General features: G+C 46.9%; 1 protein-coding gene across 2 annotated transcripts in view; it reads left to right on the forward strand.

The window, feature by feature from the left end:
• CAMTA1 (calmodulin binding transcription activator 1) overlaps positions 1-18,217 on the forward strand; it is a gene marked incomplete at both ends in the record, with an annotated part of 208,992 nt that overhangs the window by 42,742 nt on the left and 148,033 nt on the right. For both annotated transcript variants that reach the window (XM_079545499.1, XM_079545500.1), the window contains one exon: positions 6,309-6,376. In XM_079545499.1, the coding sequence (XP_079401625.1) occupies positions 6,309-6,376 (68 nt within the window). The remainder of the gene's footprint in view (positions 1-6,308; positions 6,377-18,217) is intronic.

Below are 18,217 nucleotides of genomic sequence, written 5' to 3' on the forward strand. Positions count from 1 at the left end.
TTCCTCCCTATGCTTAATGCTTCCTTTAGGTGGAACAACTGGACGAATGCAGTCACATTGCATTTGCTGTCCCACTGATCTCAACAAGATACTGAGAGCTCGCTGCGTGTGGCTTTCAGATCTGCTTCTATTTGTAATATTCAGAATATTAATGGATTGGAGGATGGAGGCTGCTAGGAAATGAGAACTGCTTGATCCCAGCTGAGAAGATGCTCCATAATCATCACAAATTTGTATTTTTATTTCAGAGTGGAAGGACAATAAAGGATCTGTGAGCTGGAATTTGCCTCTGTATCAGTGAGGACGTGGAGATTTCCTAAGAGGATAAATGTGCTTGCTTAAGAGATCTCAATTTTATTAGCTCTGTGGTATAAATTCAGGGATGCATACGAGCTCTCATGCTTTCTCTTAAAACATGCATATTTTTCAAGTTTATTAATTCAGATGTGCGTAATTCATGCCAGTTAATAACTTGAAATTTAGGCATTGTTTTTAAACTACTCATTTATTACTTAGAGACAATATAGGTAGCCTAAGGTGACTGGCACAATCACTGGGAATTGCAGATTGGTTCCAGGTTTCTTTTTTCACTTTGCAGAGGTCAGGTGGGAATCTCTGATGCATTTGAAGACGCAAAGAAAAAAACGGGGGTGGGGGGAGATGTCGAGCTGTGCCTTGGACAAGTGGAGGCTGGACTGAGTGCATCAAGTACAATTAGCTCAAGCCAAGGAGTGCCTGCACGCAGTACTTTGGGTTTGGCTGTAAGGGATTATTGCCTGCATGCATCTCCTTCAGGCTGAGATTGCCTTCTGCCAGGCGGGATGTTCATTGCAGATCTCAGAGCTTTTATTAGCTCTTTTTTAATTTATTTTTTTTTCCAAACAATGTCTTTGTTTTGCTGCAAGTTTTTCAGCTTAGAGCAGAATAAAGTCTGCAGTTTTCCTGCAAGCATGATGAGTACTGGGCTCCTCTGGAGGCAGTCAGTGTTGGATCCCTGCCCGCCGGCGCCTTCCTCGCTCAGTGCTGATGTCCTGTGCAGGGCTGCATGCTGGGAGCATGGCTGCCATGTGATGCTCTGTGGTGAGGGCTGCCTGCCGGGCGTCCAGCTCCTGTCCTTCTCCAGCAAGGTGTTCTGGAGGGTAAGATGGTGCTTTGCAACCCAGGATCGCAGGCACGCGTGCTTGGTTTCTAATTAATCTGTGGCATGAGGCTAAATGCTGACAACAGCTCCTGTGGAGCTAGTCATTATTCTTTGTTTGGTGCCATGACCAGCCCTGAGGAAGCTGAGAACTGGAGCACAGCTTCAGGGAGCACGGAAAATGCTTTCACTCCTCTAACTTTCTCAGCCTTGTTAAGCGGAGCGGTGGCTGCTCTGCAGCACACTGGACGTCCAGCTGTTGGTCTGTCAGCGCGGCTGCGGGTGCTGAGGATAAAACCAGTGGCACTGCCAGACAGGCGGAGCTTTGCGGGAAGGAACGGCGTTTGTCCACACGGCGCCCAGCGTGAGGTGAGGAGCGCTGTGCAGGAGGAGGGTCGGCTCTGCTGCAGCTCTGTGCTGTTGTCTGCGCTGTTAAAATATTGAAGCGGCTGAGAAGCTGCAGTCACGTACTGTGGTTGGAGAGCACTGTTCTGGTGCTGCCGCAGCGGGATCAGTTAACTGCATTGCTCAGGTTCCACCGGGCTTAAGAGTGGGACTCCTGCACAGGTCTGCTGTGGCGAGGCTAGAGAGGGCAGCTTGCAGCTCCCCGATGCGTTCACACAGCACTGACAGTAAATTGCAGGACTGGGGGAGAGATGGGTGTGGGGAAAAGGGAATGGCCGTGTCCATGGCGTCCTTTTGGCTTCTCTCTCCTGATAATTAAACAACACAGATGAGGACAGAGTTGGGTTTTCAAAGCCTGGGTCTTTGTCTTCTGACCTTGCTGCTGACACGCTGCCTTTTGTTTGTAATCTTGGGTGAGAAGCGACTGAGAGGTGGTTTGATAGGATACAAGTGCAAACAATGGCTCGCCTGGAAGATAGGATGAATGGGATTTAATTGAATTTTTTGTGAAGACATTGATTTGACCCTGTAAGACATATAGAGTGAATCATTAGGGGAATTAACACACATTAAAATGCAGGGATTTTTTTTTTACTCAGAGAGCTTTTATTGTGCATATAGTTTTGTTTTTAATTATTTAATGACTTTGTGTCTCGTAGTGATAAATCTATTTCTTCCCCCTTTTCTAAAGGAAAAATGCTGTTGGTGTCATAAAGTGGTGCGTGAACAGAGCTGATGAATACTGAATCTTCATTACTGGCCCTGCAAAGCCAAGCACTGACAACCACAATTTCCAGCAACCATCTTCATGCTGCTGGTGAAATTCCACGTCTGACCACTTCCTGCTTGGCTTTTCAGATGTTTTTCCTAATCTGTGTATGAGGAAAGTCTGAGCAGGTGTACCCTTCCCTCTATCCGGAATTGGAAAACTGGTTTCTTTTTCAAATTTCTCATATGAAAAGCTGCAGTGATTGCCAAAAACAGGTTCTGATCAGCTGTGAGATTAAGGGCACCCTCAGTCCATGTGCGAGTAAGAGGGACATTGAAATGGGAATGGCTGTGGTGCCTGTATGAATGCTAGAGGAGCAAACCCAGAGCAGGTTTAGGTTTGGTCTGGGGTGAGGTGCAGCCACAGTCTGGCACTGGGAGAGGGGGAGCAGGTTGGCTGGCTCCATCTGCTGCTGCTGTGGGATGAGGTCCTGCAAGCAGATCCCCTGCTTGCTCTGTTGGGCTTCCATTGCTGCACGTGTTCCTTTCTGAAAGGTCGGCTCTGCATCGCTCGTTCTGCTGCGCTGGGTTAGCTGGTGCGCCTCATCGCTGCAGGTACAGATATTCCCTTTGTCTGCTTATCTCTTCTAGCATTAATTTATTTCACTGGTAACGCGACTGCATCAAGGGTTGCTCTGCAGCTCCCAAGCTGCCAGTGCTGCTGTTGGCTTGGCAAAATAAATTTCAGTCTTTACTATTGGAGGGGTCACGATGTGAGGCTGAACAGTGCTTCTTCTGAACAGTGCTTCTTCTGAACCAGGCACTCCTTCAGCATCTGTCCCATGGCCTGCACAGCTGCACGTCTCCCTCCACGTGCGCAGCAGTTCCCTGCACCCGTCTGTTCTTCCAGGCTCGCTCCCCTGCCCTGCTCCATCCCAGCACTCCCCGTGCTGTGGGGCACCCAGCAGTCCCTGAGCCTTCTGCCAACATTGCTGGGGGAAACCAGCCCTGCTCACTTCATGCCTTCTGCTGAAAGCTTTTCTTTTTTGTCTGCCTATTTTTTCCCAAGTGTTCGCTCCAAGTATCACTGAGCATCACTGAGTCATCTGTTTCTTGCGGTTCTGCTACAATGTGAGGTGGTAGACAAGAGATTATTTTCCCAGATTCTTGTTGCTTATGTAGTGACAGAAGTTGGCACATAGGTGTCAAACTGTAAATAGGAATTTCTGCTTGTTTCTGCTCCGCGTCTTGTGGAGTTGTTTGACTGGGATAACTTGCAGCCATTTTAGCAGGAGCACTCCTGAAATGAAGTGCTTTGACTTTGTGTATCCTGGATCCCTTTGCAGCTGTGGCAGTGGGGAGTGGGGTTGGAGGCGCATTCTGCAGCAGATGGGGCAGGGGGAGGTGCTGTGCTGAGCCCCAAGGTGTGTGCAGGGCTGCTGGCCATACTGCTGGGCTGTGCTGTGCTCTGTGCGCATCCCATCCTGCTGCCCCATTGCGTGACTCCTTGTTCTGCCTATGAGGAGCACATGGAGGGCGTTCTGCCTTCTTGCTGTACGTGTTAATTCATACTGCCTCTGTGAGCTCGGTTTTCCTTGTTATCCAAGGTATTTCCTCTGGAGGAGGGGAAATCAGGCTGTAATGTATCATTAAGCAGAAAGCCTCTGGGAACTCCTATCCTGGCTGATGTGAATCCCGCTTTTATCCTGTTAGAAGAATTGAATTATGCATTTTGAATCGTCTGAACATCTAGCTCTGGGCCTGGTTGGAGCCCTTGTTTTCCATATTACCAGAGTTAGGGACAGGAGCTCCCGGGACGCCTCCCTGAGCAGCACCCAGCACGTACATGCACGTGTGTTTCTGTTGGTCACTCGTGTGCCTGCGGCACCGATTGCTCTGCATTCACTGCACACACACAGATTGCAGCTGGTAGGAAGTTGCAGGCCAGCTCTGGGCAGTGAGGCTGAGCTGCTGCAGGGCTGCTGTTTCTGCTGCTGTTGGGCAGACACAGGTTGCAGTTTCAGAGAAGGAAAATGCACCGATGGTGCGTTTAATGAAACGGCCCTGCAGTGCTGCCTGCGGTGCCCTGCCTGCTGAGCTGGGTGACCTCCGGTGTTTTAAGGAAGTGCTTTTTGCCTTCAGATGCACCACCACGCTTTTCTTGTGCTCTTTGTGGCTACCTGGAGAAAGAAAAGCCCACTTACAAAAGCAGGAGCTGCCTGAGCGCCTCCCGCACACACAGTTATGTGACCATTCTTTATTTCTGACGCTTCCGTTTGTCCGAGTGGGATGATAACGGAGACTTTAAATCTACTTATTCTTTTGTCTGCTGAAATGTGCTGAGCGAGTCCAGGTCAGCAGAGTGGAGGTGAGGGAAAACAATTTTTCTGTCTCTAAATAGCAACGTTTTGTTGCTGCAGTTCTTTTCTTCCCTGACAGTTTGGGGATGAAGATCTCAAGCATGCGGCGCTCAGGCCAGCTGGGAAGAGGAAGGAGATCAGCCCTTGGTTGAGACCTTGATTTGTGAGCCCAAAATGCTTTGCTTTTCGGTGCTGACAGTGCCACGGTGCAGGTTTGGTTTGCCATGGGAGCTGCTAGTTCTTTCATTCTCCTCACGGTAAACGAATGTAAGAATAGGCACAATCCTTTGCTAATTTGAAGTGCTCGGAACCTGCCTATTTTTGCAGGATGTTGAGGGTGAATCAGCCTCATCCTCATCTCCGCATTCAAGGGAATTTGTTTCTTCAAATGCCTGCTTATACAGACCATCTGCCAAGGGCGGCCGTGGGGCTGCGCCAGCGAGGTGCTCCGTCTCACTCATCAGGTGCTGCGAACTCCGCCGCATCTCTGCAGCCTCTGCCTTCGGGTGCTGTGCTGCCGCGGGGTCTTTGAGGCCGCAGCGTGGGATCCCGCAATGCAAAGCTGGTGCAAAACAGCCCAACCTCACCGCGCCTTTCTGAGGCTGTTGGCGGCAGGTTGGTGTGTTTGGGAAGGCAGACGCGTGCTGGTTTGTGGTGCGGGGGGTTCTGGGAGGATTTATTTGCAGTGTAAACATGTTGGTTAGGAGTCATTAATATGACATTCACACAGCTCTAATAAAGCACAGAGCGCGGAGATCTGGCACCGCTGAAACACCCGGAGGACATTATGGATGAGTCTTAAAACCAAGAGTATTGGAAACAAGATATTTTTACGTCTCGTTTGGGAGTAATATAATTGCGTTGTGTGGCTCCAGCAGATGCTTGGGCCAGCTGGTTGGAGAGCACTGCGGGTTTTTTTAGATTTGGTGCTACACAGATAAAACCCTGACACAGAACTCTCATTTAAACAAGAAAATCCTTCCGTGGCCGGCAGTGCAGTCCTCGCATTGGCGTTGCACAGCCGAGCTGCACCACGCTGCTCCCGCTGCACCCACAGCTCGCTGCTTGGGGCCTGTAGGGCTGCCCCCCATCAGCTGGGCTCTGTTGGAGCCGTGGGCCGTGCGGGCGGGAGCAGCCACTGATGCGGATGTCACCCACCGGCTTTTTATGGCAACAATTAATAATTCAGCAATTCTCTCTGCAGTGATGTTGTTCTATTTATAAATATTTAATTTAGCTTCAAGTGTCCGTGTTTGCCTTCCCTTCTCCAGGCCGGGCCCCAGCTCTGGCGCTGCCCGCCCTGCCTGCTGCAGCTCTCGGCCGTGCCCTTCCTTGCTGCTCTTGCAGACTGGCCGTGGTGCACAGATGTGCGCGAGGCTCCGGCTCTGTGCTCGTGGGGCGGTGCGGCCGAAGCAGAGTGGGGAAAAAGGAAATAGACGCGCTTTTAACTGCAGTAATGTGTGTTCTGCAGCAGTTGTCCAACATCCCAGTTCACAGACAGAAATGCATTGTTTGTATTGTAAGCTGTGGGAACTTTCATGGTAAAAGGCACCCGCAAGTGTGAAGGCTTGCTTTGAGTCGCAGGCAGAGCTGGGACTGCGCTTGTTGAAGACGTTCAGAAGGGTTCTGTGTTACAAAGCTCTCACTTTTCCAGGACAGCCACGCCAATAACTTTCTTTTTCTGCGTTTCTTTTCAGGAAATTGCAGCTTATTTAATAACGTTTGAAAAGCATGAAGAATGGCTAACAACTTCCCCTAAAACAAGGTAACATTGCTAATAATTCCGCCTGTGAAATGTACATTGACTGATTTCCACTGACTACTTGACTTGCTAATCAATCCGTTGGCCACAAAGTGAAAACTCCCAGTCATGCTTGATGGCTTGTGACACCAAAGTCTCATTAATTGACTTAATGAGCGTTTTATTGAATGAAATCAGATTGATTAAAAATAGAACAGCTGCAATCTTGACAGGTTAAAGTTTTAACTTGATTGTTGAACATTTAATTGTATCCCTCAGATGAGCGGGTTTTGCAGGCTCGCAGTGAGGTTGCAGGCTATTTATCTCGGCAGTTCTCCCTGCAGCCTCAAACTTTAAATAAATAAAAAAGCACAAAGCCTTCCCTTGTGCTTTGCCTGTTTAAAATGCATTCTCTGGGATTGTTTGCATTTTGGTGTTTTTCTTGTTGGGGTTAAGTGTTTGATGGTGAGGAGATCCCAAAAAGCCAAATTAACAGACATGTTTGCAGTTTATTATTCAGTAAATGTCATGTATTCTTCTCACTGCCATAAATGTTTAACTTCTCCCATCCCATGGGGTCTGGTATGTTAAGTTTAGACTGCAGATGTTTTTCTGCTATTTCTTGCTGCATTAAGACTCACGAAGTTTTGTTACTTATCAGTAACACATTAAAATTACACTTTTTTTTTTTTTTTCTACCCCCCATTCCAAATCCACCTTCCAAATTGGAAACCCCTATTGTTTCCTTAATGGTTCTCTGTTCTGGTTGAAGGGCCAGGAAATGCAGTAAATTGACCTTTTCTGCTGATGACAGCAATGAGGTTCATCTCTTTCTTTTTGTCTTTGTTGTTTTTTGTGTCTGTGTCTTTGGTGTGCATAAATGCTTTGTTTCACTCCACTTCTTGGCTGCAATACATCAGCTAATATGATGGTATTAGAAAAGGTTATTTTCTGACCTGGCTGGTAATCCGAGTTTCAGAAATGAGGCCGAATAATTTCTTGCTGACCTTTTTCCACATGAGCCCATTAATTGGCTGGAAAACACATTAAGAAGTTGGGGTGCACATGGCACCATTCAAGAGAGGAGATTATCATTGTGTTTGTAGTAGTGTTCATGACTTTAAGAATTAGATTTGCTAAAGGCAATGCATGGAAATACTTTCCTATTAATATTACAATACCTGTGTGTTTACACTTGAAAGAAATAACGTCCCAGGAGACACAGAGTTGTGATGGCTGTTCATGGACCTTCTCAAATTGTTGAGTTAGTTTTGATTTTTTTTTTTTTAATTTCTTTTATTATTATAATTAATTGGAGCAGTTAAATGCTGAGATCATGCAATCAGAGCTCTTGGTATTAAAGAATTAATGACATCGATCCTGCACTGAACTGGAACGTTCCCCATTCTCTGTTTGCTGCTGTGGGTGCTTCTAATTTCCTTTCAGAAATTTAATAAAAATGAATTGTACCACTGACACTTATAGAGCTTCTTAATAAAATGATACATGGTGTGATTTGAGGGACCACTACTAGAAGACTTGCTCCAGCTGACCCAAGGAGCTGCTTCAGGATCAGGTTGGCGTCTGTGCTCTGCGTGCACAGGGAGCAGCGGGCCGATGCGTTTTGGGGACGTGCTGTGGGCTCCCCTTGGCCAGGATTGGTGGGAGGAGGGCTGGGAACTGTTTGCCTACTTACCCTTCCGTGCACAAAAACATTGGGTATCTGCCTCTGCAAAACCACCATCCGGCCTTGGTTTTAAAAGTGTAACCTGGTACTTAGGGCTCCTTGTAAATGTGGATAATTGCAATCTCACGCTTGGTTGTGTATCCTGGAATTTGGATATTGAAGAGCAAGATCCGTGAATGTTGGATATTGGGTTTAATTGCAGCCGGGTTGAACCTCTAGCAGAGGATCTGTCACTGGTGGCTCAGTGCGGCGTGGCCTGGCAGGCAGCGAGTTCTGCAATGTCTGATTGCTGAACTTAATGCATACGGTGGGAGAAGAGGGGAGAGTTTATTGCAGCCGTAGGTGTGCGCCTGCAATGCCTGGACATCCTGGTCTGTCTCACTGAGAAGCTTCAGTGCTGACAGCACGGTGCAGTCAGATACGGCTGTGCTGTGGCCGCTGTGATGACATTAAGGGAGCTGTAAGAAAACTTTTAACGGTGTCCAAAATGGCTTTTTTATGAAACTTCTCGTTAGACGACTCGAGTTGATGAAACATGCTAATAAATATGCTGGAATATTATTAAAACTGTCTTTCAAGCTTTCCAGTTTATCAACATAAATTACCAAGTCTCTCCCTATGCACAGACCTTGATGTTTCCTTGTGATGGTGTTTGGTTAGTTGATAATTTGCCAGATAATCCACAGCGGGTATTCCAGTCATCAGCGCAAATTGGCGAAGCTTTTTTTGCTAATGCAGCAATACTGCAATCTCTGACATTTCCAAGTTTAAATGCAAATCATTTAACAAAAATTACTTGACATTTATATATCAAGTAGAATTTAATCATTATTTACATTGGAATTTCAATGACAAAGCTGACGCTCTTCGTCCAGAAAGTTCTGTTCTATGGATTTACTTTGCTAATTTGCTTCCCAGCACCTTCTCTAATTACCTGTCTTTGTTTTGCGTGGAGTGTATGTCAGAAGTGTTGGCAATATCCAGTGTGGTTCTGCCTGTATTTGCAGGTGAGGCGCTGAGCCGAAGCCGTGAGGTCAGTTTTCAGCTGGGGACGGAGCTGGGATGTTTCAGCCATGCACACGGACAGGGTGGGCTCCAGAGCTCCAAAAAACAAATGTCAGGAGCACAGAAGTTGCTCCGAGCTGCTGCAAAGCCTGGGAGATGGGTGCTGCTTGGGAAGCCAGCTTCCAGAAGCTGACACTGCGATGAGCCCTCATTTGTACTGAGATGTGAAGAGGTTGGGGAAATTCCCAGATGCGGATTTTCAGCCCTGAAAGGAACTGAGTGCTGTTTTTAGGCAGTGAGACTTGTCAATGATTAATATTTCGGGAACGAAAAGAAAGTTCAGTTGCAGCACACCCATACAAATCAATAGCGATTTGCATACGCTGTCAGTATCTATTTGCAGTAATTTAGTCTTACTTATGCTACCTACTGGGTTATTTTTAGCATTTTTATTTCCCTCTCCCGGCTTAAGGAAAACAAGCCTTGCTTTTCATTTAATAGACAAGGACAGTGGGGCCGCACAGCGTTTCCTGCTGATAAATTCTGACCTAATAAATCACGAAGCTGTCAGGACCTGCTTCATCACAGCAGCACAGGAAGGTTTCGCTCCGTTGGCAGCATCTGGCGGGGAGCAGCAGAGCTCCTCTCACCTATGAGTGCTTTCCTTCTTGCAAGTGAGGCCACCAAGTCCTCCATTGGGCTCTGTGCTCTGCAGCTCCACGCACAAACACATACAGCACAATTACGTCCCATCTCCGACAGCCATTTTTATCCGACATTGCCGGGGGCTCCTGAAGATAAGTTGAGATTTTGCAGTATATTAATTTTGTATTCAATAATTAATAGTAGAATTAATTGAATTATTCAATTTTCAGGTAAAAAAAAATAGAGTCATAAATATTCATAACTTATTTTATTAAGGGAATTTCCATTTCCTGTGTCATTAAAGTGAGATTAACTCAGGTTGGCTTTCAGTGAGGACTGAAAACAATTGTGCTGTATTGCTAATTTGCTGTTAGGTCGATGCTTTGCAAGCCAGCTCTCCAGTGTGCTCTGTGCTGAAGCTGCTGTGGCACACTGCATTTGTTGTGCTTTTCTCAGTGCAATTATTCAGTTTCAAAATGTGTTTCTCCCCCACATCCCTTTATGAGTGTTTTTTTTATTATTATAAGCTTCTCAAAACTTGATGTCATCAAAATACGAGGTACCCACAACTCCTTGCAGGAACCTTTTTAAACTCAACCTACTTGGCTGCTGGTTCACATCAAAAGTGCTGCTGAAGTTCGCCCTGATCTTTCAGCTGTGCAATAAGAGGCAGCAGTCTCTGTTGTAGTTTGCATCTATTTTTTGACAGCTCATGAGTGAACTGTTGGAGCAAAGACCTGGAATTCCCTGGCTCTGAGGCTCGATGCAATTGGTGAAAAGCTCTTCAGGTCTTGAGAAGTCCTTTAGAAGTGTCATCATGGCATTTATTTACTGATTTATGTGTTTATTTTTGCTGCTGTGGTGTCCTGGAGGGGATAAGCAGAATGGAATGGAATGGAATGGAATGGAATGGAGATGCCTCCTGAGGCTGCAGGTGGTGCAGCAGCGTGCGTTACACAGTGGCTGGAGGTCCCATGAAGCCAACAGCACAGTATTTGTGAGTGGTTCCAGGATGTCTGATCTCCTGTTCTCATTCACAGAAATAACAGTACTCAAACTCATTTTTGAGATCCCACACACACTTCGAAGGTCCTCCCTCGCTTACACAGCTCATACGTTCCATAGTATGTGCGGTTCTCAACCTTCCCAATGCCTGACGCTGAAGTTCTGTGCTTTCTGCTCATGTTGCTGACAGTTCTGTTTACATGTTTGGGGTCCTGTATGACCTATTTTTCCTCCATGAAAGGAAATGTGTGAGCTGTCAGCTTTTTCTAGCTTGGGATGCTGCTTGACATAATCCCTGCTAAATATGGCACATCTCTTTTTACACTTTAAAGATTTCATGACTCTAAACACTTTCTTCTTACTGCTCAGTATTTCCTACTTCTTTTTTTCCCTCCCTGAAGAGGATAAACTGTATGGGGATGGTTTTAATAGGCATTGATTTGTATAGATTTTTAGCCCCTGTGGTCCAGGAGAGTTGAGAAGCCAATAATTAATTCTTTCAACAGCTCATTCCTTTTGTTTTAAAATGACCTAATAGCAAAATTGCTGGTAGCCTTCAGAATGCATGGCCCAGATCTGTTCACCCTCTAAGTATTTCATTTAAATGCTTGCCATGAATTATTCAGGTAGGATAGCAGGTGAATGCTGGTGCTACTGGAGAACTTGTCTCACTTAATATTTAACTGGGAACTCAGGAGAGTGGCATCGCTGCGAAGGACAGCGCTGCAGACCTGCAGCATTGCTCCTCCTGCCATGGATGCTGAACACTGGAAAACGCGGGCTCATCAGGAAAAGCAATTATCTTACAGTGATTGAGTTATTTGCAAACTGCTGTCTGCCTTCAGCCCAGCCTTTGGTAAGCCTGTCCCATCGATAGATACGGTCCATGAAAACACGTAGCTCTTCTTTTCAGACAAAACTGGCATTCAGAATTTGGCCAGGCTCTGATTCTTTCTTGATAAAATACAGTGGGGAGCACGAGGTTGGTTGTGGTTTCAAAGGCTGAGTCCCCATGCTGGACTCTGTGGTCTGGGCTTAATGGACTGTGAGCTGAGTAAGACAGCGGCTGCTTATTGTCCTGCTCAAAGCAGGAGGAAGATTAAAAATGTATAAAAAGAGATTTTGTTTTGGTCTCCTGGTGGCCAGAACCAGACTGCCTGACACGTTTATGTACCTTGCTTCTAGGTTGAAGGGCATCGAGAAGTAGGGATGGTTTTGGAGGTGCTTTGCCTGTGCAATATGTGAGGGCTGCAGAAGGACCAGGGAAGCAGTATTGGTTCATACTGTGTTGGAAAGTAACAAAGTTAAAACCTTTGTCCTCTTTTAAATGCTCGATGACTTAATTGATATTCTGGTACCGTAGTAAAGAAGCATCTTTTGTCCAGGAGGTGAGACATGCAAAAATAACCTTTAAGTTGCTCATAATTAACCTTTAATGATATCCTCTCACTTCTCCAATACATTCTCTGCATCAAAAACAACACACAGGGAGAGCATCTGAGGCTGCTTGTTGCATCCCAATGGCCCGCGAATACCGGCTGATTAAAAACAAAATATTTATGGGATTATTTATTGACAAAGACTCTTTTCCTCCAGGAAGCCTGGCACTGGGATTTAAATTCCAAGGGGAAAGACATGTTGTGTGTCGGGAATGTGGATCCTTCCCTTTTCAGACAGGAGCAGCGTTACAGTGTGATATTTATCATCAGGGTAGCATGATTTCAACTGCACTCGGGTGTATTAGTAAGTGCATGCTAAAATTCTAGAAGTGTTTGAGGAACAGCCAGGGAACTTGATGGAGGGGAGCTGTGCATAATGAAGGACCTGCTACTCAGACTTGAAGAATACAAATTGATTTGTATAACAAACCGTGTTTGTCAGAAGATGAGCAGCTCACTGCAGAGACTCATTTTTGTGCTGAATAAGAGCGCGCGTAGGTAATGAGTCGGCTTTATCTTCGTGTGGAACGAGGAATCATTTGCTAAGCAGGTAGCTGGTGTGTTTGACAGATGTGCTGTTCCCATGCACGCTGCTGTGCTTGTGATCTCCTGTGCTGCTTCCTCTCAATGGGTTGTGGTCTCAGTGGATATTTACAGAAAGGTGTAATTGTTCCTTTTTTTCCTCCCAGAAGGTTCATCCCTCAAGCCAGGAGTTTCTATTTTCAATTCTTGTGTGCCTGAGTAGCAGACGGCTTCTTTTCTCCCAGTTGTGAGGCACTAGCTTCAGCTTCTGGTTGTTTTCTTCCTTTTCTCTTTGAGCTTGTGGAAAAACGTGCTTTTACAGCTGAGATGATCAGGTGCAATCATAGGCTTTTTCACTGGTGTTGCCAGAGAAGCAGCAGGAAGGGTGACGTTTGCAGCCCAGCGTGCATTTGCCTTGCTCTTCCTGATGTTGAAGCCAAGGAGGATGCCATAACTGAGGTGATCCATGGTGGAGCTGAGACCTGTGGACATAACCACAGCTGAGACCACCTTGCAGATGTCTCCTTTTCCCTTTCTGTTTGCTGTGCGTTCTCCACTGCGTGTGGGATCTCTGCAGGACTTTGGATTCATGTTCTACCCCGCCTGCTGGGGGAATCAATGTTTTATAGGAGCTGTGTATTCGGTGGTGAGGTCCGTGCTGCTGCCTGTGCAGATGGAAGCGCTCTTTGTGTTTCCTTGGTGGGTTCCTGCTTTGTTCCTTGCAGAGGAACAGGGATCCTGCAGCCCTGCTGGCAGCGCGGGCTCTGCTGGAGCTCGGAGGTTGGCTGCTGCTCTGAGGAAAGAACCACCACTATGGGCTGTAGGCTCATAACAGTGGTTTACAAATATTTAATGGGAATGTGGGGAGCTAAAACAAGTGACTGTCACCTGCTGTGTTTACCTGTGGAGACAATGCTTCTGCATCGCTTCCTTTGAGCATGTTAACGGTGTTGCATCTGTTTTGCATTTAAATGGAAAGATTTTCCAGTGTTATAATGGCGTGAGTGGGGCTGTAGAAAAAGACAGTTGTGAGAAGGGGTGCGTAGGGCGTCTGTCCCGTGCTGGAGGCGTCTGTGTGTTTGGGCTGGCTGTGCTGCGGTGGCTCTCATTGGTTTTGATTTGCCACTGGTGGGCAAAACCCTGAAGTTGAACATCATGAGGTAACCACTGGGCCTGGAACGTGGTGTTGATTCCTGACGAAGGCCTTGTCCCCAGGAGCCGCGTCCTGCGCTCACCCCGGCTCCCGGGAGGAATTCTCTGTGTGAATTTGTTTTTAAGACGGCATTCTTTATTTTAGACGTGTTGCTTCCAAATTGCCAACTGCCTATTTGTTCCAGACAATTGTGGATACAATCAGCAAAGTAAGCAGCGCTGTAGGCTTTAATTATTCGGCTAATGGACAATGACTGATGAGCGGGTGCCCCAGCTGTGCAGCCCTCTGTGCTGCAGGAGGAACTCGTGCAGCCGCGCTCGCTGCGCTGCACCCATGTTGCACTCAGAGTCTTCAGTGCTGCCTCATCCATCTTGGCGTCCGCTTGCTTGCTACTCTGTACGCCGTTAGAATTTCTCTTGAGGCTGATGATTTTAGCTCAGGTTGTTGTTGTTTTTTAAGAAATCTGTTCTAAAGTCCCACAGTCCTCTCATGGGTTGTTCAACATCGTATTCATAGAATCATCAACTGTTTGGGTTGGAAAAATGCTCTAAGTTCATGCAGTCCAACCATCCATCCACCACCATTGCTGCCCACTAACCCACGTCCCCCAGCACCACACCTGCCCTTGAACACCCGCAGGGATGGGTGCCCACCACCGCCTGGGCAGCCTGTGCCGCTGCCCCACCGCTCTTCCTGAGAAGAAATCCTCCCTTCTAACAAAACTCATTACTGCCCTCTTCGTGATATCACCATCAGGTACTTGAGGGCACATTTTTCCATTTCCTCTGCTGTTGCTTTTCTGTGCTGCATCCATTGACTATGATGTGTGTGATACTCTGTTTCCCTGTGGCTTTATATATTTTCCTGCAGGTATAGATTGGTTCTGCAGTGTCTGTACATTCCCCTGCTTGTATTTACAGGAAACTGCTGTGGGAACTCCATGTCTGTAACAAACCAAGATGCAGCACAGCTGCTGCTCGCAGGGTCTGGCTACTTGCAAGGAGGCTGATAGGAAGGGATGCCACTAATAGTCCTGTAACCCCCAGGATTTGCTTAATGGTACTGATAATTCATTACCAAATCATCTTAAGATGATTATTTTTCAGTCCTGAGAAACGTAGATTTACAGAAATCTGGCAGAGGTTCTCACGGAGTTACACTTGGCTGACGTTCTTGCGCTGCAACAATACTTGAAAATAATTAAATTTTAAATTCCATGTAGAATCTGGTGGGTAGGCAGATGTACCGCTATGTTAAACTTTATGTCACTTAAAAATGGTTTTCCACTACATCGGAGGGAGATCATCCAGCTGTAAAATTATCTGCTTTATGATACTGCATCACAGCTTTGGTCTTTTTATTTTAATTAAAAATGTACCTTAAATCTAACATCCTCAGATAACTTTCCCCGCGCCTTTTTGTTTCCTGTAATTTACTGTCAGAATGTTAAATTACGTGGCTCTTCTGCGAGCTTTTGGCACTGCTTCTGGCAGAAGTTTGTTGGTGAAGTTAAGCGTTTCCTGCTGCCCTGTGGGGCGGTGCCTGCCGAGCAGCTGCCCCGTGCTGGGGTGCCGCTGTGCAGCACGGCGCTGCGGGCTGAGGCCGTTGGCTGTGTCCCAGAGCAGGCTGGGGTGGATGGGCTTCACGGAGGACAAACTTCCCCAACACCTCGGGGCTACGAGCGGGGCAGCAGAGCCCCACAGCTCCGGTCGGCTGCAGAACACGAGTCTGCAGATCGTGAACTGTGCTGGTTCTGGAATTAAATGAAATGCCTGCTCCCAAGGCACCGCACGTGACCGTTCACCAAGTTTTGCAATGTGATTTATGTTTAGCTGTAGGATTATTGTTTTCTATTGATTCTGAGGGAAATAAAACAGCAGTAAAAGCCCATCGTAAGCCTCCCCAAGGAACCGATAAGTTGAATCTTTCCTACAAGAAATACTGTTGTCTCTTTGGGTGACTTCTGAACCAGCAGCCCCAACAGCCTGCGAGCAGCGGGTCTGCAGGCAGCTCCTGGGGGACTGCTCACTGCCCAGACCTGGCCAGCGTGCCTGAAGTTGACTCTGCTTACCTGGAAAGCACTGACTTCTCAGTCTTCCCTGGCGTGTCAGCCTAGGGTGTCTTGTTTACTTCTTACACGCTTGGCATTTTTACAAAATGAATAGTAAAATCTATCGAGTCTGTCAAAGCTGTCATGCCTTTCTGCTGGGGAGCCAAACTGTGCCAGTGTGCACTGTTGGTGTGTTCTGTTGTTTTTTTCTGGCCTCATTTAACGTTGCTGTGTGCAGTACAAGGTTGCTGGTGCTGGCGGGGAGCCATGGGGCCGTTCTGCCCCCTCCAGCTCTGCTCCTGGCAGTGCTGCATCGCACTTCGTCAGGGTGCCCCCGACTGCTGCTGCCAGTAAGAATGAATTGGCCATAGTGATGTTTCTGTATTTATGTTATAATGTCAATGATGAGCTAAATTAAGACAAATAAGGCTGTTACGCTCGCTGTTTAATTTACAAAATTTTAATGAGACTAATAACATCTGTACTTGTTCCATCTTTCTGCTGGCTGGAAGACTCTTAGCAGGGCTGACAGTTCTACGTTCATCTTGCTCTTCAGCAGCCCTGAGAAAAAGGAGGAGTTGGCAAATGTTGTATGAAGTCGTTTGCTTTTGCCCGCACTTCATCTAACGCTGGTGGGGAAGTAGGACAGATGACAGAAGAACACAGTATTTATAAGAGAAATTGTTTGATGGGCGAACGCAGCAGCAGAGATGGGCGGAGGTGAAGTCTTCCACATGCATCCTGCAGGAAGCACCCCTTGCTCTGCTTGTCCTGGAGGGGGGGGAATGCTACCTCCTGTGGTGCTCCCATTTAGCTGGTGTCATTTGTTGGTTTGAGGATCAAAGTGGTGCATAGGAGAATCCACCTGCTGTCGTCTCTGTGCCCTCTGGACAGTGACCATTTGCTTCTCATCTGCTGAGCCTCCAGTGCAGCAAATGGGGTTGTGCAGTGGAGATCTTCTTGCTGGATAAGCAATTAGCTAAAATAAACTGCTCAAAGGGCAGATTATGCAGGGCTCTCACTCTGTGACAAATGAATTAATTGACTTTGTTTTGTGTTTGCGGCATGTTCCCTATATTTTACTTAACTTTCTCACTAGCTGAAAAGCCTCCTGTGTTTCCTTTTGCTCTTTGCTGCCATGCTGAGCAAACAGGATATTACGACTTGATTTACACAGATACAAATAAAGGAGGTTAAGTGATAAGAAAATGTGTAAAGGTTCTCTCAATTAAGAGGAACAAAACTTCTTTCTAAGCACGTCTGGGAGCATCTATTGCATCCCCTTATCTGAGGTGTCATCAGAATTCTGGCTGCAGCCTGGACAAAGCAGGCTGTGTTAAACAGTGCTAGGAGGCGGGGTGGGATGGTGGTCTGTGCTCTCCTACAAAGGGCTCAGGCAGTGGTGTTGGAAGGACTTGAGTTCAGTTCAAGGATCCCGCGTGTGTGGAGACCAGAGTTCCCCAGCCAGGGCTGGGCAGCTCCTGGCACTGAGGTGCTGAGCACAGCCTCCATCCTGAGCACATCCATGGGATGCTCAGGTTGGGCACAGCTTCGCATGGCCGCTGCTGAGCCTGCGTGTCACGTCGTCCTTTGGAGGCGGCTTGGCTGAGCTGGAACGTTGAAAAAGCAACTTCATTAAAGAGCAGTTACAGAATGATTAAAGGTGCCTGCCATGGAAATGAATGGAGCTGCGGTGCTGTGAGGGTTGCCTCTCTTTGCGGCGTTGGCCGGGCGTTTTGTAGAGAAGCACGCAGGGCACACAGGAATTCATCGAGCAGTTTCCAGAAATGATTTCTTTTGTGCGGGACGTTGGCAGAAAGCTGGCAGCCCTCATTGCTCGCTGCTTGGCGGCGTTCGCATTGAACGAGGGCGCACTGAGCTGGGAGAACCACGCAGAGCCAGCCGTGCTCCTGGCATGGCTCCTGGCAGGTGGCTGCTGGAGCTCTGATTTAGGAATGTTTTGAGTTCTTAATTTTATAAACTAACATCATTCTGCTATTAATTGCTCTCCGTGATTTAAACTCCAAGGTGACATTAACGCCGAGTAGATTTTAAAGGTTTTATTTGAAATTGTACGACGTTATTAGTGGTGCATTACCTTAGGTTATAACACACAGCTTTACCTCATGCTGTTGGAATAAGGATTACAATTTTCTGGCCCCTCTGGTATCCCGGGTGACTCATTAAATGATCTGGCCAAGTCGCTGAATTTATTTACAGTAAGTAAATTAAAGCTATGGTACAAATCTTTGCTGTGTAACAGGATTTGTGAGCAGCTGAGAAAGGTTGAAACTGTTGGACCGGTTACCAGGAAAACAGTTTGTGTGTAAGGGAGGATTTGCTTCACTGAACAACACAT

This window comes from Tetrao urogallus (genome assembly GCF_951394365.1).
Source record: "Tetrao urogallus genome assembly, chromosome: 21".
Lineage (NCBI taxonomy): Eukaryota > Metazoa > Chordata > Aves > Galliformes > Phasianidae > Tetrao > Tetrao urogallus.